Source organism: Streptopelia decaocto, assembly GCF_964273445.1.
Source record: "Streptopelia decaocto genome assembly, chromosome: 7".
NCBI lineage: Eukaryota > Metazoa > Chordata > Aves > Columbiformes > Columbidae > Streptopelia > Streptopelia decaocto.
The window spans coordinates 55,074,921-55,102,034 of NC_138661.1; the positions used below are offsets into that span (position 1 = coordinate 55,074,921).

Sequence of the window (27,114 nt, forward strand, 5' to 3'; positions counted from 1 at the left end):
TCAGTGCAGCTGGATTTTGCAAAATGAAAACATTTAAGTTGATCTTGGCTAGGCATTGTGCTTGTCTTTACCTCTTCTTCCATGCACTTGGAAAAAGCATGAAAAATACCTTTAATAGTATCCTTTCTTTCTTCTCTTCCAGTCAAATGAAGTGGGGCTTCCTCGTTCTATAAAAGGTGGCTTTATAAAGCTTCTCAAGGACAGAGTCTCTTTCATTATTGAATCCTCCCCTATTCAAAAGAACCAGGTTCCCCTTTCCTAACCATGGATTTATTTTCTTGTTCCGTGGTGAGAAGCATAGTGGTCCTTTTCCATTCTGCACTCCAGATTTTCTAATGAGAGTGTCTCATGCGTTAAAGCAAGAGGACCAACAAACAACTCATGGAGATGATACACCTCTTCTCTCAGACAACACACGTTATCCACTAGTCTCTTTTCAGATGATACCTGTGTCTAAAGGTTGTATTTCCAGTTACATTAAGAAGGTATCTGCAAGCCACTTGTGAATGTCAATGCAAATGAATTTTTCAGAGCCAGACCTGCACCTGATGTCTGTGACAGTTGCGCTTTTGGCCATGCAGTGGATGAGATGTCGGAACGCAAATGTGAAATGCATTGGTCCGCAGAAGTTTATAAAGTCCACCAAACAAATTAAAATACTTCATAAATTTTCTGCAACCTTTATTTGATTTTCAACAAACTGAACACTGCAGTAACAACTTCCCTTCAAATGCATTTGAGACACCTTTCTAGAGAAAATATAACAGAAATGCTTCCCTTGCCCCATTTTTTTTTCGATCTGTCTAGTTTGCCATGAACGTGAGGTCAGTATCACCTGTTCATATGGTTGGAATGAAAAAGAAAGCTGCCAACAGCAGATACATAGGAGTGCAAATATCTATTCTGATTGCACAGCTATAAAATTTGTTCTCAAGCCTTTTCAATGGTTCATTTTAGCTACACTTGATTTGTAGATGATTCACAAATTTATCTAGAAACATACAATGCATGGGAATGGGTTTTGTTGCTTGTAGATTATTGTACATGCAGCTGATTTAGATTTTTCTAGCTGAGTTCTGCTATTATTAGATAAGGTATTTACACTACACTGGTCTACAGTTTTTCCATTTACCCATTTAATCCCTTGAATGCCTTTCAGTTTGCGCAGTTCTCCTGCTGAACCCTCAGCCACTCTTTTTAACCATTTCTGATTCCAGAAGAAGATGGGGCCTGGAAAGTCATCCTTGTTGAGCTTCTCAGAGTGCCAATTCAGATAACACACTGCAAATGTGTTAGCTGTTTAGTGACTCCAATACTATAGCTGTAGGGCCAAACAGGACCAAAAATACTAGGGATACCTGTCATTCTTCTATTTTTATTCTATATTTTAATTGTACACAAAACTGCCAGTACAAAACACTCTATTAGTTGTACAGGTCCTCATTCCTGCAAAGGCTGCCATTCTGCCTCCATTCCATAAATGTACATAATTTGCATGGGGTTCAAACTTGTCTCATCTTCATTATGGACACTGCAGTCTATTAGGCATGAAAATGATGCGTGGATGTACTGCCTAACGAAGGCAGAACTTGGATGGTCTTTCATTAGCATCAAAGGAAAGTTGTGCTGGACTATGTGTTCATCCAGATGGGGGAGAGGACAGGTTATCAGGAGGAAGAACATTCAGTCATTTCTACTTGCTCCACAGATTAGCCTTATCGTCTTGTTTCCGGTCTAAACAATAGGTTTAGTGTTCATGCTGAGAGTATGAAAAACCGTGCATTGAACCTGATGGATAAGCTTCATGTACTGGAAGAGGATGTTTTCTTGAGAGCAAACTCCTTTAAAATTAACAAGTTGCTCTTGTACTGCATTCCTCAGAGGTGAAAATGCCATGTTATTTAGTATTAACAAACACTATACACTATAGTATATACGCTATAGTATTAGTATGTTTTTATCTTCATTGAGGAAATGTATTATAGAAATTCAAGTTAAAAATTTGGAAAATATTAGAAGATGCTTTTTTCGTTTCCATTGTAGCTTAGACTAAATTTTAAGAAAAATGCAAAGTAGTGTTCAGAAACAACTGAAGATCAGAAAGCCTTCCTTTTCTAAAGGCAACTAAATAAATTCAGCTCTGTACCTGGTCTCTCTAAGCTATTGTTATCCTTTGTGATGTTTGATTCTTTAATCAATACAAATGGGTGGAATGAAAGATTCTTTAGTGTTTGATAGATGAAAAAATGAAGGTAAGGTTTTTGTTCCATGTAACCTCTCTTTCTGTCTGTGCTTACAAAACCTCTGTCATTCCTCCTACGTTGACAGGGGTGCTGCTAGTGCTGAGATGCAATAGTGTTTTCTTCTAGTTTCCTGTCTTTGTGAATAAATAAGTTTTCAACATCACTAGCAAACGGTTCTTCCTTCTCCAATGGCAATAGTGGTGCTGTCTTGATCATAAACTGCTGTGATTCTGTGACAATTTGTCAGTACCACCTTCTACGCAATCCACTACCACACTTGCTCATTTTTAGCGTTGCTCCTTCTGTTACATTGCACAGCTACTTAATCCTTTCAAGACTGAAGCAAAGATGTATGTCTGATGGTCCTGATGGTTACTGTTCTCTAGTTCATCTTTCTTCAGACCTTGTTTCTCCTGGAACGTTTCCCAGTACGAGTTTATTTGGTTCTTTATAGATGGGTATTTTCAGCTCATAGAATAGTAGGAATATTATTGTTTCTGGGGAACACTATGTATTGGGAGAATGATCTTTGAAAAACTATTAATTCATCTCTTAATTCTTCAATATATTGACACTATCATTATTGCTCTTTAATGTATAAAAAAAATCTGTTTTATGGCATCTGATATACATGCTGACATTTCTGGGCATACCACAAACAAAAAACTCTATTTTTTTTTTTACTCCCATTTTTTAGCACTCATAGTATTATTAAAATTATAATAAAATAATAATTTTGGAAAGGGAAGTGTGTGAGAAATTCCCATGGTTGAGTTTTAGAGGGCAAACTGAAGAATTTGTCCTCTTTTACCTGAAAGAGTGAAAGAAGAGATGCAGCAAATATTGCATCTGTGATTGGGAGAATGAGCAGTCTGAGCCATGGAAGTTAATGAAGGAGATGATGGGTGATATCACAAAACTTAGGAGAATTGACATTACTTGTTGCTTTTTGATGCCTTTTTTAAAAAAAAACCAACTTATTGCTCAAATATGTCTGTTATCTATTGACAAGGTGATGAAGTCTTTTTACTTCTCTTTCTGTGTTTTTGACTATATAACACTTTCTCTGAGATGTGTAGTCTCAATACCTACATATCAGCATACATGACTTGTTCTGCCTTAGCCTTGTTTCCTTGTTCATTCTTATCTGTGTTAGTTTGGAAAATAATTTTTCCTTTTTTATATTAGAAGCATTATAACCTTTATTCTTTAAGAAAAGGGTTTAATTTAAAGAGCAGTGAATGAGCACGGGTAGAGAAAAACAGTAAGTTTTGTTTAACTGTGATGTAGATTCCTTGATCCACAGTCATTATTGGCCTAAATATTTTTCTAGTTTTTAAGTTATGTTGTTTTCCGATAGCTGATGTTCTATCCACTGATAATTTTTTGTTGCCTGTATTTTCTCTCTCAGTGCTACATGTATTGCCCTTACTTAAGAAACTAAGGAAAACTGTAAAAGCTTAACACATTCTTTGAAAAAGTGTTGAAGTGGCTTGCTTCTGACAAGGAAAATCCTCGATGAGAAGTACCTCAGGCATGAAGTATGATCATTAGAAGCATGGAGAGGACTGGCCTCAAGGAAAAAAGAGCCTTTGTCAAGCACTGAAACTGAGAAATTCAATGCATAATGCTCATTTTAGAGACTGCAGGATATGTATAGGCTTGTTAGTATTACAGACTAATTAATAATGCTTTCAACTTCCACCTGTTTGAGATCCTTCTGACGTAAGAGAATAGCCTATGTTTTCATATTGTGTTGTTTCTTTGCAGGAGTCAGAGAGTAATAAGTTATGTTCCCTATATTCCTTCCGAAATACCTCTACCTCACCAAACAAGCCCGACGAAGGAGGTCGTGACCGCAGTGAGCTAATGACCAGTGTTAATTTTGGAACGCCAGAACGCCGCAAAGGAAGCCTTGCAGATGTGGTGGACACACTGAAGCAGAAGAAACTAGAAGAAATGACCAGGACTGAGCAAGAAGGTATGTTTTGGATAAGACTGATTCAGTTTCCCCAGCCCCAAACCCTACAATTTTTATGGCATAAAGAATGTGTTGGTTATCAAGCGCCAGAAAATTGAGTAATTGGCAAAGTCTAGGATAAAGTTGTTCACAGTTTACTATGGCAGTGGTAGTTTGAAATTCATTAGAGATTTTAGCCAAATATGACAGTTTCTAAACTTTCTAAATTGTGTTGGTTGTTTGTGAGTCAAAGCAAGAATGTTGATTTAAGTGAAAACTCAACTCTTACTTGAAAGGTTATGATGAATTCTGAACTGGCTGTAGAGTTGTGAGGGATATTCTTCAGTGGTATTTGTTCTTTTTATTTTAAAAGATAAATATTTGTTTTAAACAATTAGAATGAATAAAACATGAGCTGGTTTGTTTTGCCTTGGAAATTATCATCTTTCAGCACCTTAACGACCCAGCATCTGAGGCTAGGAGAGTGGGAAAAAGTTGTAAGTGTAAAGAGTACCTATCTGCCCAGTATATCTAGAAATGTGGCTAAAGAAATAATTTGCTTACAGTTTGCTTAGATATTGTTACAAGTGTTAAAATAGAGAGGTAAAAAAGAGGACAGATCTTTGAGCTCTAACACAGTTTATGTATTCAGTCCTTATTCAGAGGTTCGCATTGCCTTCGCTAAGATTGGAGAATGAGTTTATCAGTATATTTGTGCATGTGGTCAGGGCGCACCAGGCAAGTCTTTGCTCATGTCAAGTAGAGTTAAATCCTGGTTGCTTCTGCAACAATACCTTTTAGTCTATGCGCTCATACTTGAGTTTGAACCAGGGAAGATGTGGGACCAGGAGGCTCTGAAATAGATAAAGAGGAGGGGGGCATCTGTGTAGATTCTGCTAGTTATTTTACCAGTGTTGTTTTCTGGCATTCAGAATAACCCAGGAAGAATATTTGTGTCATAGTAGAACTACAAGGCAGTAGAATTTTGTGATTTCTTTTTTCTTTGAAATATGAATGAGTTCAGAATTATTTTACCTCCTCAGTTTCATGGTACGGTCACAGTGCACTTCAGACACTGAACATTAGGATCCCTTGGCTCCATATAGCAATGTAGATTTCAATTAAGACTGGTGCTGATAAAATAATATTTTTAAATATGGAATAAAATCATGTAGGAATGGAAGCAGGCTTTCAGATTTCTTAGTGTAATTATGAAATGCCAGCACATAGATGAATGTGTTCTATAGGTGTCCTTTCTGAAGCTGGTGAAACATCTCTAAAGAGAGAATGTCCCAGATTCTTTACTACCATCTGTCTGTTTTCAGCTGTAAAGATCACTCTTTTAAAAATTGCTTTCTTAGATTTGGTGGTTAGACTAGGAAAACTATTTTAAATGTTACTTTGGCAAAGTTGTTTTTTTACAGTCAGTAACAGTCGTTCGACACTCCATGCTAATCAAAGGTCTTGGCTCATACTTTGCTGCGGGAGTATGCAAGTTGCTGTTGGTTATAGTGACACCAGAAATAAGACTTTTCCAGGAGTACACTGAATGGTGTGCTAATAAAAATGTGCATCAAAAAGTTTAAGCATAGTATCTTACTGTAACGATTCAAGCATTTCATAGCTTATTTTTGGATGAATTCTCGAGAGTTTTCTGCAATTCCTCTGTATTAGTATACACTAGTTGATTTAAGAGTAGTATGTGCACAGCAGAGAGATCCCTCTCACTGAGTCTGAGCCTTCCATGCTATGTGTTCTCACCAGCTGAGAAATGAAGGTCATTTCTGGTCTATAAAATAATCTTACCTTTTATGAATCACGTTATACTGGAAAGCTATTCCAAAGTCTGCCTGTAAGTTCAAAGGTAATTGACTGTATCTTCATGTTAAGTTCTTTTCAATCCATCCAGCATTTTCTGTAGAAATAAAGGTCTCTTCCACTTTACAGAAAATAATTAATGAACATCTGACTGCTACCATATATGACTAACACAGAAAAATCATTAATAGACCAGAAATTCTTTAGGATGTTACATTTAGGAAGTTAAATGGTTTTGAACTTCTGGGTAGACTAGAAGCACCAAAATTCTTATGATAGGTTTGAATAGATATTTCAGTATTCAGAGGTTTCTCTGAATTTAAAAGAAGTAAACTCTCCATAATTGTTTGATTTGAATTAAATAACACTTAAAAATAATTACTATTTTAAGACTCTGATCTTTGTTGTGACTGTGGGTGCTGCAACTGACTCAGTGCAGAGTCAGTTGGAGAAATTAGATCTGAGATTGTGAAAATGTTTTGCTATCTTATAGTTTCTTATAAATAACCTAATTAATAGCCTAATCACACATGTACCATACATGATGCTCTTTAACATCTGACATTTAAAGTATTTTTCTGTGGAGTTCTTAAAATGGTATGCAGTCAATGCAGTCTGTGTAGTAAGTCCTGATCTGTCACAAAATTGCTTACCCAAAGTGAAAAACACCTGCTGATTTGGGGAACAAATAGACAGAATAATATAATAGCTCTAATGAATGTAATGGGGAAAAGACATATATTTCTGCTGTATTCTACTGTGTAAAATCTGTGGGGCTTGAAATATTGCATGACTCCTTCAAATAAATTAATAGTACATGTTAGCAACTTTTATGGGGAGGAGCTCCATGGCCGTTGAAATAGCTGTGGGAACTGGGCTAACGCACAGTCATAGGTCAAGTTAATTGTAGAGTTAGAAGCTGAATAAAAAACCCAAGAATTGCAGTCATCTGCTGCAAGTCTATGAGTTCAACAAGAAGCCTCTTTTAATGCTATTATAGTAACTTACTAGTCCATCTATAGGTTCTGGATTTGAGTAATATGAGTTGCTGGTGTCAAATACTTAAATATTTTGTGGTATACCTTAGGTGTCTGTTATGCTTGTGTATGCTACTTGTAGTCTCCATTGTACCTTGTAATATTTGGAAAGAAATATATACTGAAATACTTTATTGTGCCTAAATAGATGTATTTAATCAGAGTCCTTTGGCTTCTGAAAATAAGTTGTCTAATGAGAATTTCATCTGAGCAGCTGTGACTGAGGAGGTCAACAGGCATTGCCTAAGAGAATATGGCCCAGCTGGTTAAATCTGGTTGTTGTAGTGATTTAAATGGTCAAGTGCTGCTTGTAATCCAGGACCGTCTGTTTGTAAAGGAAAGAGTGAGTGCTTCAGCATAATGTACAGCTGTTTTAATCTCTCTTTAATAATAATACTTCAGCCAGTGTCATGTCTTGTGTATAATACCGAGAACATGCGCACCTCATGCAGGACTGATTATATCTTAGGTAAGTTTTTAGTATTATTTGTAGTTTGAAAAACATCACCGGCTTTGCAGGATAAACAACATTTTTTTACTTTGTGGTCCAATATTTGCATACTTTGCACACTGAAGCATTCCTGTGTCTTAATTTGTAATGACTTGGAAATGAGAAAATTGATGAGAAAATTGTAACTGGGGGGGGGCGGGAAACAAAGAATGCTACAAATATTTAGAGTCAATTTGAGTATGTAAAGACTTTGCTGACATGTGTTCTCGTAAGACAGAAGAGGTCAGAAATGAACAGGTGTCTAATATAATCAACAACTCTAGACTCTAGGGCTTCTTGGATAACTTTAATATATTCATCTTCTTAGTTTTTCTGTGAGCAGAAGTATTGTTTTACTGGCTGTTGTTTTTTTTTTTTTTTTTCCTGTGGAAGTATCCTTTAGTACATTTAAGTATTAAATGTCTTTACAGCTCAAATGAAGTGTTTGTGTTAGGTAGTATCAGACTGCTTCTTTCCCTTTCTATCCCCCTCTAGTAAAAGACCTTTCTTCCAGATTATTGCTTACATTACTTTTTTTGTGAGACAGATTTACATCGCCTGGGCCGCCTGAATTCTAGGCTGAGAATTGGCTTCCAGACAACTATTCTACTGTACTTCATCATAAGCCTCTAGGAGCAATAATTAGTAGCACGCATCTTGTCTGTAGCTAGGAGAGCAGATTTCCCCCTTTCAGATCTGGAATGCTAGGTTGGCAGGTCAGCTGGCACTTCTGAGCTGGAAACTGGGCATGCCATTTCTGCTAAGTGCTAAGCCCTCATTACTTAGGTCCTGGATTCCTAATTCACTTTTGACCTTGATTCTGAGCGATGTATACAGTATCATTTTTCAGCCAAGCATGGTTCAGAAATCTAGCACAAGCTTTTTATAAACTGCTTCCCATTCTTGTTTCCTCCTTGAAGACCATAGTTGAACATTCAGAGATCAAAGATTTTTATGTATGCATGTTGGAATAATGAACATCTATATAAAGAGTAGTATATTCATAAATTTCCATCTATTCTCTGTCATGTGCACCTGTTTGTACTCTCCCTCTATGGGTGGATATATGTAACTCATAGTGATATGTAATATGTCTAAAGATATCTAAATTAAAAATTAAGGATACACATGTATTATTCATTTTATATGCAATAGGGAAAATCTTACTACACTACTGGGTAGTGCTAGTTTTTCTGATTTTATATTTTGTTGTTTTATTTTCTTCAGCTTCATTAGTTAATAATAATTGAAGGCTTTCTTTTATATTGCCTTAAAATAGATTAACTCTTCCCCTATAAGATTTTCTTTCATGCTGGTAAGGGCAGTACACTGAACTATTGCACACACAAATGTTGACTTCACTGGGAAATAAAGAAACTTAAGCTTTCACATGCTGTGTTTTATAACTGGACTCTGGTAAACCATTTTGGTTGTAATTTTATGCAGTTTTCGTTGTTTTTTTTTTTTTGTTTTTTTTTTTTTTTTAGCGAATCTGTATGTACTATATTGTATTCAATGACTGGAGAGTTTTGTTTTTTTATTATTTGTTTTTAGCTGCCCACAGCTGAGAACAAACAGAGCTGAGGCATATACACCTTTTTTCTGGTATAGTTTTAAGCACAACCTTTGAGGACCTTACATGTTAAGAGTTCTCTTCTGTGGGTCAGGTCTAGAAGTGAACTACTGATCATCTGTGGTCAAGGAATATTTCTGAATGTTTTTCAGAAGTTTTACTGAAATGTAATTGAAGTTATCTATCTTGTGGTATGCTCTGTACCCACACTTTTTGCTGATGAAGGCATGATCCCTGGTTGTCCTAAGACACCTGGCTTTTACGGACCCCTGTTCTTTATTCTACATTTTTTTTTTATGGCTATAGATATGGTATTCTCTTTTGAGGCTTTAAAAATGTTTCAGAGATTTGGTATTAGGATTATCCAAACTAATTGTTAAAAATTACTTAATATTACTGTTTTGTCTTTTGTGACAGCTATAGAATTTGTAAATGGTAACTGGGGTTCCTCTCAGCTAGACACAAGCTCTTTGTGAAAAAACCCACCTATTTCAAAATCCTTTCATCATCTTTGAAAAACCACGCCACATCTGCTAGGTACAGCTCTCATTGTGTTTCCCTTTTCTTCTTCTTAAAAATGGTTTTTGATAAGCAAATTCAAAATCAGTTATGCGTATAGTTAATTTAATAGATATTTTTTGATTGCTTTTTGTTAGAAGCTGTATATGGCAGTGTCTAGGCTGAGGAATTTTTCTGCTAAACTCCAAACATGCTTCCAAAATAAAAACACAAAAGCCCAAAAGTCCACACAATAAATAGATGATTCAGATCAAATTAGAGGAGAGATATGAGATGCATTTTCCTAAACCTTCTTGAATGACCTACCTCTTTACTATATAATTAAACACAACTCACTGTATCTCTTTCATCCAATGATCTTGGTAAAATCACATGGTCACTCCTTTTTTCTTGCAATTTGTTACTGCTTTAGAAAAATATATTCTTCTATTTAGAGAAGTTTTCTAGATCATAACATTTCTAGTAGTTCACTCGTTGAAATGTACGGTGAATTCTTATGTCTTAATGTGTTCAATTAAAGTAATTTAGGACTTTTTAGGAACATTACCACAAAGCAAGTGGTTTCTAGGGTTATTTTCTTGGTAACTAAAAGAAGATGCAGCCTAGTTTCTTTATATCTAATGTAGTTGATTTTTCTATCAAAAATTCATTCTTGTCTGAAGCACAAATATAATAACTTTAATGAACTTGTTTTAATGACACTTAGAATGCAGTATATGTTTTGGATTTTGGAATGCAATATATGTTTCTGGATTAAATGCTATCCTACAATTTCTGTTTAAGAAACTGGCACATGTTGTCATCTTTCCATTTTATGTTTGCATTTATAATCTGGCTTTCTGCACTGCAATCTTGTCCAGAGTTGTAAAATTTGAGCATCTAGTCAATACTCACAGGTCCTGTGTGGATTACAGTGTAGTAACTCTTCAGCATTTCTCAGTATGTCTCATGCTACATTTGAAAGTTTCCCCTCAGTTTTCTTTATTCTGAAGTTTGTTCATGGCACAGAAATGGGGAACAGTACAGGCTTTTACAAAGGTATCATGAAGAACGAGATCTATATGAATAAGTCAATAGATTGTGGAGACCATCTTTTTTGCTAAAAGGTTTTCACGTCCCTTCAGTTCTGAGCTCTAATTCAGGATTATCAACAACAATGCAGTAAGTATGATGGTAGCAGTTTTCATAATAAGATCTGCTGGAAGTTGAACAGAAATAGCCACAAGAGGACCTGTCAGGTGAAAATACACCTTGGTTACTGTCAGGCAGTTACCTAGATGTAGGATCTGTGGAATTTTATGGAGCTTATGCTTTTCTGGAGGTTCTTTTTCCCAGTGCAGGTTGTTTTCTTGTTGAAACTTTGTACCTCTGCATCTCTATAAAATTGTTGCTTTTGTTAACAAACAGAGTTGATTGTAACTCGAATCCTCATGTGGGGAGAGTCTGAAATTCAGGTCTCAATTCTGAAGACTGGGGCATTCCTTCTAGCTATAACTCTTTAAAATATTTTTGGATAGATGTTTACTTTCACCATTTTGAGATGCTTGCATCTCAAATGTTTTTATTCAGCCCTGTGTATTTGAGATTAGTAAAATCCTTTTCATCAGAACAAATGAGCTTTCAGCTTTTCCTCATTGTCTCTGAACTTGAGCTGTAGGCAGGGACAGATGAAACTGAAACAGGCTTCACCAAGCCAACATCTGCTGACCATTCCAACCAGTTCCTCCCCAGTGACTAATGTTTTCCAATGTCTTACCTTTCCGGGTCATCTCATCTTTTTCTTTAATCCCACTGTACATCTCAATTCTGATATTGTCCACTGCTGGATACAATTTAATTTATTTTTTATTGTGTGATAGATTGTCTACATGCTTCCATTTGATATAATTGTCTGCACTACGCTCCTCTACATTTTTGTCTTCTTTTTAGACATAGTATAACATCTGCTACCTTTACACTATTTGTATGTTATTGGTTTTATGTAAATAGTCTTCATATTAAAAAAGCATGTCTAAAACAACAGCTTTTTACTTACAGCAGTAAGAAATGCAAGTTCAGTGTGAATGGGTAAAACAGACACTGGTCTCTGTGCTCAAGAATGTGAGTAAATAGCTGTAAAAATATGGAGAATTGCTTCAGTTGGTAGCAGAAAAGCAAACTCAGACTTTGTTGGTTTCTGATGTACTGTGACATAAACAACGTGATGATCAGATCAGATCGAAATACATTTTGTAGTCATCAGGTTAATAATAGGGACTAGACTGCAATTGTTTCCTTCCTAAAATTGCTGTCAATATAAAAATACAAGGGAAAGGTAGGCTTGAATGTGGCCGATCTTGTATGCCATTGTATTTTCCAAGTTCTGTAGGGTGAATGACCTCAGATTTCTTTGGTGATGAACTTTAGTTTTAGTTGGTCTTACTTGCTTTGCCCTTCCTGCTGTTTTGCAACGGGGCCTAAAAGTGCTTTAAGTGCTTGTGACTAGGGTAATGAATGAAAATATCTTTCCAGCACTGAGAGTATTGCATTAGACTGAATAGTCACCTTACTTGTAAAAGCACTATTAGAGAGGGGCAGCTGTAAGTAAGGATAACGATTTGTGTCCAGTGCTTATTTACTGAAAACTGTAAATGTATTATTTATTGAGAGCTCTCCAGACAGTGCTTGTCAGAATAAAAATGTCAACTCTAAGCAAAATGTTATAATACATAATAAAAATGCTAGGTACGCACTTTAGAGGTACAGCTAATTAGATCTGCTTTTCTTAAAGAAATGACAGTAAAAATGCTCAGCAGCGTATACATTTTAAATGCTGATATATTCCTTATTTTTCTAGATAGTATTTGGTTTAGATACCTTATCATTACTTAAAAATAATTTTGACAACTTTATTTGGTTGCCACAAGAGAGAAGGAGCCATTCGCTGCCTGGCTGTGGGAGCTTTGGGCTGCCTTGTTTCTCTAACAGAGAGAGCAGCTACTCTCACCCTCGGTGTCTGAGTCTGAAACTCCAAGATGCCACTTCTTTTGTGAAGGAAAACCTGCCTCCGGTGGAAACAACAAACAATTATTAAGATTAGTCTTCAGCCGTGCTAATTAACCCCAAATAAATATTATGTTAAGGAGACTAAATACATTCAACATCAGTATTACTTTTGTGTATTATTACATACAAATAAGAATTAGGGAAAAATATAGTTCATTTTTTCCATTTAGAATACTACTTTATAAAGTATTTTTTAGACATTTTTATTTTCCCTGAAATTCGTAGTGGGTAGAATTTGAGCTTAAAGAATTTGGAAATCTCCTAGAGTGTTTTATGATCTGAAGGAGGAAATTGAATTTTTAATTTATCCGTTTTACAAAGAACCGCTCTGTTCAGTATCATAAAATTTAGGATGTCATAATGAAAAGCAACTTTCTTCTTTCAAGTATATAAGCCAATACAAGAAAGAGCCTTACTGTGTTTACTTCAGTGACAATCTGTCTGTGTTCTCCTGCACTCAGTTTGCTGTCGGTTTCATAGAGCCAGAGAATCCCAGAATGGCTGAGGTGGGATGGCATCGCTTGCGATCATCTCATCCAACCCACCTGCTCAGACCAGTATTGCCCAGAACAGGTTGCTCAGGCCTGTGTCCCATCGTTTTTTGAGTATCTCCAAGGCTGGAAACTCCACAACCTGTTCCGTGTTTGGTCATCCTCGCAATAACGAAGGTTTTTCTCATGTTTCAAGGGAATTTCCTGTTGTTCCATTTGTGTCCTTTGGCACCGGGCCTGTCTCTGGGCACCACTGAGAAGAGTGTGGGTCTCTCTTCTTTACTCCCACTGTCAGATATTTATATATTATCCCCTGGAGCCTCCTCTTTACCAGGCTAAACAGTCATGGCTCACTCAGCCCCGCTTTGTATGAGAGATGCTCTACTCGGTTGTCTTGTGTCCCGTTGCTGGACTCTTTCCAATATTTCCATGTCTGCCTTGTACCGGGAAGCCCAGAACTGGACACAGCACCCCAGGTGTGGTCTCAAAGATGGTTTATTTTAAGGCCTCTAGTTCTGCACCGTGGGACTGATCTGATACATTTAAAGCCAAGAAGGGCTTTGTCATGAACTTCAACGGTAGTACACACAAGCCCTTTCTGAGTCCTATTCATCTGAATAGTTTGAGTTTTAGCCCTGTGTGTGTGCTCTTGCTTCCCAGTGCATAGCTGATGAGGGCAAAGTGAAAACCAGGAAAAAACATAATTCAGTATTCTGAACTACGTGTTTCTGTGCTTCATTAGTGTATTTTGCATTGTCATGAATCCTTCTAATTTCCATTAGTAGCCATGCTTCTTCCTTATTTACTCGTCGACGTGTTTATCTCCAAAATGAAGCAAGAGGTAATCGTTGCTAACGTGTCAAAATCCCCCCTGTTCTTTATTACTTTTGTCACATAAAGAAGTTGTGGTGTTTCTGTAGAGTTTATATTGTGATTTTCAAAAAAGAGTGCAATAGCCCTTGTTAAATTATAGTCGTGAGGGCAAGTACTGTGCAAATATCTCCTGTTAGCATTGCTCCGTCCTGACCAGCAGCAGCCACTCTGCTGCAGTCTTGGGTTGGTCTTTCACATGGGCTGCCAATAAGTAAAGCTGTGCCAAAATGTCTTGTTGTACAGCCTAGCATTTTGGAATGTATCTAATAGCTGTTTTCTTTTATTAATCATAATGTATTTTTAGTTTTACTTACATAGGTGGCCAGAGTTCCTGGGCAGAGTGCCCTACGTATGAATGCCTGTTTATTTTCATCTTCCTTTTTGTTAACTGTTTTACTTAATGCTTTACATAACCATTTGCCGTACTTCAGCATGAAACTATAATGCACTGCTGCCTGCTCACATTTCTTAAAGAACTTGATGTGACATCACCTTCTACGGTGAATCATGATCTTCACTGAACCTAAAAAAACCCCATCTTGAATACTCTTCTGTCTTTGATTTGTTTGAAAATGTTGAAGCGAGCAGACTCTTTCAATCATCTGGAGGAACTCTGAACACAGTCTGGAGAGCCTGCACTGGCACCAAAACCACTGCGAGCTCCGTAGTGAATTTCTTGTTAGTCTAACACCACCTTAAGACTGAATTCTGTTTGCATTTACAGCTCTGCTCTATGTGTTAGGGGATATGCATGAGGACAGCATTCTGCTCTTTCTACTCTGTCTTCACATTTACCTGCATTTCCAATGTTTAAAACAGCTCTGGTTCTCAATAGAGGTCTTAGCAGTCCTTATCATATCTTAAATATGTAACAAGTAGATTACTTTTAAATATTTACAGTGAAACAAAAACTAACACGTCGGGCAGAGGTTTGTTAAAATGTCAGAAGAACTTGCCACAGTGAAAAATAAATATTGAACCGAGTTTATTCCTGAGGTGACTATTAATTTCAATGAAATTACTGCAGGAGTAGTTCTGAAAAAAGTCTGTCTAGATTTTGTGTCATGATTTTAACATTTTTTTACAGAACTTTGAATAGCTCAGAAGTAATTTTATCGATTTGGTATGCAAATGCATCACTAAGTAAAATAAGCTTCCTTTGCTTCAGTTTCTGTTTCCTCTGTGGACTGGTTTTCGGTTTTAGCTGTTTAAATGAGGTTGTTGCAGCTTCATTAATAGGTTTGGTTGTATCTGCAGTTATACTTGAAATTAAAATTTAGTTGGAGGATTGGTTCCTCCAAGTTTCAGTGTATCTGTTGTTTCCCTTGCATAATGACTAGGTAACGTATCATGTCTATTGCCTTTCTGTGTCTGTGTATCAGATAACACAACAGAGAGTGGCCAGACATACAACCTCAAAAATCAAACTAATTTGTTAATGAAGGAACAAGGCAATGTAATAAGCATCTCTATTCAGTGATTTTCACCAGCTTTCAGTTATTCCTTAGAGCAAGAGTAACTAGTGCTGTATCAACAAATTATTTGATGACAATAATTTGGCTGATGAGAATATAAGGAAAAAGCCCCAATCTAATTAGAGAACACTGTATATTAGGTGGCAAAATGTGGCTAATATTTTATCTTTTATTGTAAAATTGCAATTTGCAACTTTCAGGGGTTAGTGATTTGTATGTTCTCCCTCCCCCTCTGTGCACACAAAATCATTTAAAAAAAGGCCAAAAAAGACACTACAGGATTTGAAACACAGTGGCCCTGACGTGATGGGAAAATGGCCAAGGTGTCACAGCTAATTTCTGACCCTGCTTTATGAGTTCTGCTGTTCCTTATTCCCCTTGTCAGTCTGTGAATCCCTGAGGCTGTACAAACTGGCCTAACATCACTCAACTCCAGTTTTATATCCTCTTTTAATAATGTTGAGTCTATTCTGTCCAACTTTGATTCAGACAACCTGCTTGTCTTGAAAAAGTGATATATTTAATCAGTGGCTCTGTCTCCAGCATAGCTCCCACTGCGTGAGACTAGAGCCAAAGAGTAGTGCAGTGGCCTGTCACTTCTGTTTGAATAGGTAATGTGGAGCCGTTCAGCCGAAGAGACAGGAGCTGGAACTGCTTGTTAGGACACATGATCAAAAGCCACTCTCTGCTTTCTGCCAATCAAGCCTCATGTCGCCTTGTGGGGCAGACATTAAATAGATTTTTCTGCCGTACACTGTGGGCACTTTGCCAGTTTGACATGTGAACTGTTACAAAAGATACCAGAGTTTCCACTGCTTGCTGGCTGCTTTTAAATATTACCAAGTCCTTGCTGTCCAGAGCAGAATATTTTAAATAATGGATTATGATAAATTTCCACTACTATTAGGCAGTCTCCTTCCTGCTCCCAACAGTGCAAAGATATTTTTAAGAACAAAACTGTAAGTTGGTTTCTGAAAGGAAACAAGCAAACAAAAACTGTTGAACAACCCTATGGCACATAGGTTTGAACAATATGATTATTATCCGAGAATTGCAGTAAGTTGTGGCTTTCACTGGTGCAATTTTGAATATTGTTTCTATTTTTGGTCATTTTACATTATTTAATTAGATTTTCCTAGTTGACATCAGAGAACTATTTTATTATTGTGTTTGTGTGGAGGGATATTAAAATTGTAAATTAGGTTGGATTTATTTATTGTGTTTATTGGCTGCCGGTGCAAATATAAATGTCTCAAAATGGCTCTGCAGTTGTTTTTAGTTATACTTTCCCTTGGTTTTTTCCTCTTTGTCTATTACCCTTCATAACCACCTCAGCTCTTGTGCCCATGGCAACAACACTCGGTGGTGGAGGCTAACAAAGATGACATTTAGGCTTTGCCTAAGTAATGAATATTCTTTTGTAACTTCCAGGGCCACTGAATTTATGTCAGTTTTTAGAAGTCCCTGGTACCTAGATAACTGCTACTGTTACTGTCATAATATCCAGATATTTAATCCATCCCTCATGCTTGCTTTTCCTGTTTGTTTTTATTTTTTTTTTCCTTTTTTTTGAGTAAAACATTTTTACCAAAACATACCGTGGCAATCTAGTGGAACTCATTTAAACAGTGAGCTACACATCAACAGCTGCTCCTTCAGTAAGCCATTCTTTATAATACCCTTATTACCTTCTAGTGTCTCAAATTCTGATTAGTCAACAGTGCTGATTACTGTATGGCATTCCACTGCCCATCTTCCTTCTGCTCAGCTGCTCCTGTCTTAGCTGTTATGTGATTACAACACAACTTGTGCATTGTTTCTCCAAGTCGTTCTTCGTATTGTATATCTTAAAAAAACCCCAACAAACAACTAAACCCTCTTGAGGAGACGGAAAAAATTATTTTCAGTCACTATGAATTCCCTGAAACTTTGTGAATTGTTTTTGCACAACTGTGATCTTCACAGTCTGGGTCTTCTGGCACTTTCTAGCAAGATGAATAAGTTCTTTAGATTTACAAGGGCAAGCTATGAATAAACTCTAGTTAAAACGACTTTAGAAAAATGATGGTTAGTTATTGCAAAATTTGTAATGTGTCAGAACAACAGAGACCCAAGACTGTTAAAAAAAATAAATCCAAAACAAAATCCAAAAGAGAAACAAAGCTTTGGCCTAGCTCTGCTTTTACAAAAAGCAGTGGGTTCAAAAGTCGGTAAGAAGACAGCTGTGTCATGAGAAAGCGGTTTGGGAAACATACCCTCAGTAATACATGCGGAGTTTCAGAAAGGTGTGTAGGGGTAACAGGAATGCTCAGAGTGAAAATGGAAATAGAAGGCGTCGGATCACCAGTGCTCTGGAGCTCTGACTTCTGGTGAAAGCAGCAAACACAGAGGTTTGTTAAAGACGTTAAAACTTTATCAGCTGGTTTATAGGTAAATGGTGCGGTAGTGAGGAGAACATCCTTGCTGTGGCTCCGTTACCCCCCCGGTAGCCTCCTTTGGTGCAGCCCCTTAGAATCAAGTCCTGGTGAGTATGAAACGCTGACACACTCAAAACGCAACCCCATTAAAGGCCTTAAATCTGTCATTGTGCTCTGGAGCCTGTTCTGAAAATAGCAAAGCTCTTTTTGTAAATTAAAATCGGTGTGAATGGGAACAGATGTTGACATGCTTTACTTTATCTGCAGGGATCCCCGTTTAGGGGGGAGAGGGTCAGTGAGGTTAGATGGTAGGAATTACTGCAAATGTGCAAAGGACAGGATAGTCTAATATAGACATTGCCTTTGGTTTTATGTAGAGCTGTAATCATATCCAGTGGTTACTTCTGCTCGCTGATAAATCTGTAAATAAAGAAAGATGATTGTGTAACACCTTTAATTCCTTAGAGAATGCTGTCCCCCTTTATAACTGTTTACTCAGATAAAGGGGAGGGATGCTCACCCTGTTTCTCAGAGTTGCTGTACTCAGTCAGATCTGAATTCCAAGAAATTCCGAGTGACCTCAGTTCTCATTTACTTCCATGTTACCTGAGCTCACTCAGGATCTCATGGAAGGAGCTTAGCATGTCCTTAAATCGACCTACAAAGAATTTGTATTCAGTCTTTCACTAGGTAGCGTTTTGGGGATTTCAGCATTACTTTTTAAGATTTTGGGTGAACTGTCATGTTGCATTAGAGTCATCATCAACTTTTAATAGTTTTTGAAATAAAAAAGTAGTTATATTCTAAATGTGCAATTTATTACATAGCTTTACTAGTCAATCTAAATAAATTCTTGTTGAAGATTTTTCCTGATTTAAAAAAAAATATATGAAAGGATGAATTTATTTATAAGAACTGTAATAGTTTCCCTCAATTCCTTTTATATTTTAGATTACCTTATAATTTTCTAAATCTACATGAACAATAATGATCAATTTTGTCAGTATTATTCACACCTTTTATTAATTTAGCATAGATGAATAAATGTGAATGTTGTGAAGAGTTGATTGGGAATAGATTTTAAATCTGACAGTTAGATTACAGGGTACCTAAGAAAAAATGGCTCTTTCACTAGGTACCTAGTAATTTAATTCTTGTTTGAAATTATTATAATTTATTACAGTGTGTGGGTCCTAATGAATGTCTACTATTAAATGAAAAGGAGAAATTGAAATTATGAAATTCTTTTAACTTGTATCTTAAAAATCCTCTTAAACAATTCAGTAGATAGTAATAAGCGATGTGCTCTTCTTTTCCTTTTATGTGAGTACAAACAAAAACATATTTGCCGGTACATAATGATATTAGATGAGTGCTGCTGGAGATTCTTACTTAGAATCACATCTGTTTTAGAATGGAATAATTTCATGTGATGAAAAATATCTAAAATTTGCTATCTTGATTAAACATTTAGACCTTAACATACGAGTCCTTCTTCAAGGAGAGCTCCAAATCATTCTCTAGAAGTTTTACCTTTGTTAGAAATGCAGATATGCCTGTGCTGAGAAATTAAAACTTCTGAGCATTTTTCCTACTGGAGGAGTCAGTTGTCAGGGCAGGAGAAGATAATAAGTGCTATACTTTTACCATCATTATGTAATTCCCACCACCCCCCACTTCCATTATTGCCTTTGTTTTAAAAATGGGTAAGAGAACTTGGTAAAATTGTGTAGGTATATTCACATAAATGGAAAATGGATAGGCATTTCCACATAATGGAAAATGAGTAGGTATTTCCAAATAAATATGAAGAATATAGTGACATTTTAAATAAGTGATAGAACACAAATTGTGAAGCATCTTTAATAGGACGAACACACATTAGAAAATTTTTAGGTAAAAACTATATCAGTTCATACTACTGTAGCTCACATAAAATTAGGCCACTAATGGGATTATGCCAGGATAAAAACTGTTTAAAAAATAGAAGGCCTCTAGTTTTGCCTGTAATGTACCACAGTATCTAAAATTATACGAGCATTATGTAAGCATCTGATAAATAAAAAGCAGTCAGAGGTTTCAGAGTGCAATTTTTGTAATTGCACTCTTTACAAGCCAGTAACTGTTGTGGCCTTTGGTGTTCACTAGTTTCAAATTGGCTCAAGTTTCTCATCTTGAGATATGTTTTTTTGTAGCTCTTCTACATCTCTTATTGCAGAGGGTTTCCATTGTTAAAATATGAACTAAGATCTTTCTACAGGTCAAAAAAATATATTTCTAAGCTGAACAAGTCACTAGGTTTGCCTATTATTTCTTGGCTATTTTCTTTAAGTAGAAAAAAATACAGTTACCCTCCTCAGTGAAGACAACTTAGTATGAGTAGTAAAATATTACCGCAGGTTACCTGTTGCTGTCTTGCAGCTGACAGATGGAACATCAGTTGGATATTCCATTTTAAGGTACCAAGGTAGCATGGCGTGCTTGCGTCCTTTGAGATACATGTGTCTTTTCCTCTGGTAAGAGTGTGTGGGATATTGTTCCACTGCACGCTTCCTGATGTGATGCCAGAAAGGAAAAGAATAAAGAACAGAGGGGGGAAAAAAAAAAGAACGAAAAAAGACAACAGAAATAAAAGGAAAAAAATAAAGGCAAGCGAAAAGAAAAGAAAAGGAGACAAGTTTGTTTTGAGATGTGGGTGTGATTTACCACTTCAATAATCTTGCATTTTCAGCAAATAGACATTTCTAAGTTCAAGTGGACATAGGAGAAGCCAGTATTTTAAAAAGTAACTCAGATTTGGAACTTTTTTTTTTTTTAATATTTGTGATCCAAAATAAAAGGCACCAAAGGCACCATATTTGAAAATGTCATTAGGCACAGAACAGACCCAGTTATGTTAACCCTTTGTGCTCTTTCTCACTGCATACAATTGTTATGTTGACTCTGATGATGTACGACTTTCCTATCTAGCTGATAGGATCCATTTCAAGCTACTAGTCGAAAAATGGAGACTGAACAGAATTTGTTCTTTTCAAACTCCTAAAAATACTTGCGCCTTTCTCATGAGTTAGGAATTTTTATATGTTTACTGTTCTTCACTATAACAAATTCCAACAACTGCCCTGTTACAGGAAAAAAAGCACAGCATACTAAAACATGGGCTGAAATATCCTTAGAAGCTAACATTTCAAAATATAAATATGAATTAATGCCGGTGTCATTTTTAATCATTTTCTGAATTTCTTAGGAATATTCTAGCTATGCATGCTGTTTCTTAACATTTATTTTCAGTAAAATATGTAAGTACCCTGACATTAAATTATTTCTTTCATTAAACTTGTGGGTTTGGTTCTTATTTGAACCTTGAATGTGGAAATCTGAATGAGATGAGATTAAAATGTTTAAATAGCTTTAAAATTATATTTACATTAGTGCAATCTGTCAGTTTTAATACTAATCTGCTTTTTCATTTGAGATTGTATTATAAAAAAACACCCAGTGCGGGTTAAAATAGTCCAACATATTTACTCTGTGATACTTGTTTGTTCGTTTCTTAGTCATTCAGAGTTCTCAAGGAAAAGTTCAGTTCAGATATTAGCTCTACTTCTTAGAAATGACCTTGTGGGGTAGAGAAGCATGGCACAGTGGCACTTTCCAGCTGTACACATGGTATCCGTCGGGGTACAATCATGCTCAGTCCCAGCACCGCAGGCTTGGACATATGTTGAGTTTTATTTCTTTCTTCTGACATTAATCCTATTCACCAGCTGTTCTGCCAGCTGCCATTCTTCAGCTTGGAGATTACATTTTGGGGGATACCAACAATCGCCTAGTTGACCAGCGCTCTCCCCACTTACTTTAAAAATTATTGGAGTTCTCGGTTAGCATTACTCAGTCTTTTTTACTGCCTATGTCCTTAACTGTCTTTGAATTCTCAAACTGATTTATGATCGCTTTGAATACACTGCAGAAAAACCCTCAAAAGAGCTCTGATTTCCTCCATACTGGTAAATCTGTGCTCACAGGAAAAAAAAAAAAAGGTTTGCAGTTAACATTCTGAAAGCTGTAATTAATGTTACATGCACTATTATGTAAACAGCATTAATTAGTGACAAATTCTTCTGATAAAAATCATATTTTAGTCAAAAGAATGTCTTAATTTTTCTTTTTTACATGTGTCTATTTTAAGAAGTTGCATTTTTGTAAGAAACTGTTTCACTAATCTAGTTTGAACAGACTATTAAATCTCTGTTACACTCATAACATATACTAATAAGTCGTATAGATTTCTCAGTTCATATTCCAGATGATCTGTCCATAAGCAGGATGTTAAACATCTGTAGTTTAAGCCTTCTGGGACTAACAAATGCATTAATGCTGAAAAGAAATGTGGCCTGAACAATAAGGTTACAGACCATGTGGTAAAGAAACAACCCCGATATCATCAACTCAGCACATACGGTGCCCTGTGCCTGAGTTGTAACACAGTAAGGAAAGAACAATGACAGTCTTAAACTGTATCCATTTATAGCATATATTTATACCATTCATATCAGTGGAAACAGAGAATCCCATATTCAACGTAATTATTTCATGTGGCAATTTAAAGATCTTTGTTGCACATCCTTCACAATTGAGCGAAATTGGCTATTAGCTGGATAAGGTTAAACTAAACTATAATGGTAAATATTTATTACAGAAATATTCAATTAATAACACATATTCTGCATGTCTTTGCACAGCCAGCGATTATATTGAGAGCATGTAAAACAGACACTGGAATCATCCAACTCAGATAATTCTTTAAGGAAACAGTAGCTACGTTAATAAAAACCACCCACCTTCCCCATTCTCTTTTGCAGACTTCACACAATGTTCATTTAATACAGTTATAGAATTAAGATATCAACACTTAACACAGATGGAATATTTTTAAAATAGGAGTTACTCTTGACTTCCATTAGAGTAAGAAAAAGTTTTGGGGAGGAAAGTGGGGGTGAATCCTTAGAAATATTCCTGATGAGATGATGTTCCAGACCCATCAGTAGTGAACCCCCTTTACTAAATATGGCCATTCTATTTATAGAAATATTCTTATTTTCATTGGTGGCCAAAGCACTGCTTATAGGAAAACCTACAGGTGACTAATAGGAGTTGCTCACTAAGTGGAATAATGAATAGTATTAGGTGTCAATTAAATCAAGCTTCCCCGAGGTGCAGGTGCTCCACAATGTACTGACACATTTCAAGTAGCAGCGCCACTTCACCCATGCATATGAACAAGCACATTTGCATATTAAAAAGCTGAAAATTATTTAACTGAAGCAAAAGTCTTTTAGAGATGATGGAGGTTATTAAAACTGTTGACAAGAAAGAAGGTAATTGCCTGAAAATGAGAGATGACATTCTGCTATACACAGGGAACGTTGTTTTTGTTGTATTGTGCAGCAGTGCCTGGGTGTATAACCTATTACATTGAGATTGCTCCTATGCAATTAGACCCTTTTTGTCCTCACTTCAATAAGGCTATGATTATGAAGGATTGAAGAACACTTGGCATATTGAATGTCTGTTGTTTTTATAACTTCGTCAGAAATGACAAAACACGTTTTGTGTCCTGTTTTTTCTTTGTAGGCTTATTGATTCTGTGATTATAATATTCATAAAAGACAATGTGTTCATGGTTGAACACTCTGTCATTTATACAGGTTTTATTTTTTTTATTTTTGAGCATAGTACTTGTTTGAATGCCAAGGTGTTAGTCAGAAAGACGGGCATATAGAAAGTAAAAGATGAATAGGTGAGAAATATAGCACTCTAATAGTGCCAAATATTTCTATTAAAAGTGAAATAAAAAACCACACGTATTTCAGAAGTGTCTGCTCAGAAATATTCACCAACTTACAGTGAATTTACTTTTTATCTCTCAGCAGTGGTTGTTTTCCTATGTGTTTTCTTTGTCCTGTCTTTCCTAGTGATAGTCTAAAGAAGCTGCTTGAATTGCATCTTGCAAGTGGCAAGAACAAATGCTTCTGTGTAAGCCACGAGTGAGAAACTTCTTTTTGCTTACATACTGTTCTACAAGGAAGAAAACAATGGAGCTTTATTTTATGTGACTCTCTAAGCTAAAGGTGCCTGGCAGGCAATACCATTTAATGCTTACCACCTAAATGGTCATTTGTGGTGGGATTTGCAAAACTGCCTAAGAGATTTGGATGCCCAGTTCCCATTAAAGTTAATGAGAATTGGCGGCATCCAAATTCCCTTTGCAGCTTTGAAAATGTCAACCAGGCTTTCAGTGTTTGTGATCATGCTGTATGTTAAGAGAATGTTTCCTACAAGCTCTGTTTTTCTTAAGTTTTCTATTCTGTTCCAGGAGCTGGCTCAGAATCTGGAGAGAAGCGTAGTGATTGCAGTGACTTGCTTTGAGTTTGGGCAGTGATGTTAATCTCCCTGCTTCAGATACCTTGTCTATAAATCGGAGACCCTAATGCTTACTTGTTTTTGCACTGTGCTTTGGTATCTTTTTGCATTAGTTTATTTACATGAAGAGGTACTAATACTAATTAATAAGAAAGTTTAGTTTCACTCTTCGTGTCCTAGGTCTGTTGAGGTGGGTGAGACATGTAACTCTCATCTGTCTAGAACACTTTTAAATGCATTAAACCACAGAACATTGTAATGATATAAATTATTTATGATATAATTGATATACTCAGATACATAATGAGTCATGAGGTTAGATGATCCAAACTCAAGTAAAAGTATGACATCTATTAGTATTAAGTGTCTTTTCAAGAATGCATGATTTCTTTCAAGTTGTGGCTTTTTCGTATGTGATTGCGTTTTAATCTTTTGTCAGCCACTGTATGCCATATCCTTTCAGCTGACCCTTTCATGCAACCATTTATTTACTGTGATCTCTGTGAAATTATCAGGTTAAAATTACAGTGGTCACAATTTTTAAAAGTAAAATTTGCAGTTTATGGGACCAATCTTGCAGTTCGTGCCTAGATAATATACTGTTATGCCCCAAATGTAGCAAATTATTATATTAAAGATGCTAGTTGGACTTCCTGTCATTCTGAGATACCCTCACTGGACCAGATTTTCAAATGGCTCTAGTGTTAAACAGCTCTTATTTAGTCGCATTAAAAAAAGTTTCATTTATTACAACTCTCAGCGCTGAGAATAGTGGTAACACTTCCGAGGAATTGTTCACATCTTTTGAATGCTTGAAAGAGAGTTGAACTTTCTGGAAAATCTAACTACTCGATTCTTGGTGCAAATGCATAAGAAAAACGGATACTCAGCAGGTATCACGTAATTCTATTCTAGCATCATGTTTGGTGTGTATACGGTATGCATGTGTGTATTTCTACAGTTATATATTGAATATTTGATACCGCATTGCCTTAGCAACTAATATTCTTTTCAAACAAAGAAAATACAAAACCAAAGAAAACACTGATCTATTTGTTCCAAGGGAGTGCATCACTTACTACCTGTAGAGAACATCTACTGCTTGATAAAATAAGCTGTAACTTCAAAAACAGTAGCTCACATATTGTACTGTAATATACTGTGGGAAGGTTTCTTAGCCAGGAGAAAGGATAGATGACTGTTATGGGCCAAGAAATATAATTTGATAGGTCTTATGCAGAAACCATTACTGAGGTCTTTTTAAACTAAAAGTAATCTCATAGATTTTAGTAGAAAATAAATCAGTTTGCAAGCTATAGTAAATTAATGTTTCTAAGATAAATCTTGTTTTAACCAACAAACATTTGGCTTCAACCAAAAGACAATCAGAGAATGTTTTTTATGCCATTAGTGAAGCAGAGCATATGTTTCTACTTTATCGGTTGCTGACATTAAGCATACTGATTTACTGATTTGAAACTGGTAGTTGGGCCACTAGGATTCATTTAATTTGTATTAATAGTTAAGTTTAAATTTTCTACTGTGCTTCTAAATTTTAGAAAGTTTTGTCATTTAAAAAAAAATATATATATATTACAGAGAGAGTAAGGAATATTCTGGCAACCTCCTGTGCTCTGAGGCATGGAAAGAATGAGAGCGGTAGTTGTTCTGTTGCAGGACTGTCAGTTGGTGGGCAAGTAGAGAAAGAAAAATGACATTAAACGCAAGCCTGATGAACAACTGCTCTTGCAGCCACTCTCAAATCAGAATGAAATAGTTTTGAAGTGAGTAACCACATGGAGCTTGGTGAACTTTGCAGACTTCTTTGCTGGTTTTTATATGGTTACCTGCAATCACTGAGGACAGGACTCACGTGCTCAAGAAATCCCTGCTTGACTGGGACTCCTAATGTATGAGGTGGCCATGACATTTCTGACAACTCCTTAGTAGCTTTTGTTGTGTCCTAACCTTCCAAGATAGGAGGTATGGCATAGGCTTTGTGAGTTGTGGTAGAAGGACCTGGGAAAGGGCTGTCTGAGGTCTCATGAGAAAGGGCTAAGGTCCCCAAAAGAAGTAGCTGAGTCCCCCGAGGGAGGCTCTGAATCCTAAAAACGTATTTTCAGCAGGTGCCTCCCCTATTGCTTTGTCTGAAAGGTAGTATATTATGGCCTTTCTTTTCTCATGGCAGGGATATTTAGCTCATAGTGTCTTGACTCTGTAGTTGTGTGTACTGTGAACATGCTTTCCAGTGACCGAAATGATCAGTTGTGGTTACTGACCTTGGATGGCTAACTCGAAACATACTGGGACTGATTGCTGAGCTATGTTCAGCACTTCTAACTTCAATTTCCAAAACTACTGGGCCCACCAGCTTTAAAAATGAGATGTAATTTGATTCAAGTAATGTAGCTAAAACTTTTGGCTATTTTTTAAATACTGCAATTGTAGATATATCTGTATCTAACTATAAGCACATAGATGTATAAAATTAGTTTCATAAGCGTTCATTGTACATAAAATACATGGGTTCTATTTATTATTCTAATTCATCTGGGCAGTAAAACCCATCTGTCATTAAACAACACTTTCCTGCTTTTAGATGACAGTTATGAAATGGCAGACTAGTCATTCTTTCAAAGACCCAGACTTCAGTTATTGAAATTCTCAGAAGTATCTGCTGATTATGTTGTGTCTCTGTTATGCCAGGCTGAAGGTACTGTTCCTAAAGCCTCCTGAACAACCTTCCATTT

General features: G+C 36.2%; 1 protein-coding gene across 17 annotated transcripts in view; it reads left to right on the forward strand.

The window, feature by feature from the left end:
* The window catches only part of SOX6 (SRY-box transcription factor 6), a 375,354-nt gene that overhangs the window by 151,388 nt on the left and 196,852 nt on the right, over positions 1–27,114 (forward strand). For all 17 annotated transcript variants that reach the window (XM_082059015.1, XM_082059008.1, XM_082059006.1 and 14 more), the window contains one exon: positions 4,014–4,224. In XM_082059015.1, the coding sequence (XP_081915141.1) occupies positions 4,014–4,224 (211 nt within the window). The remainder of the gene's footprint in view (positions 1–4,013; positions 4,225–27,114) is intronic.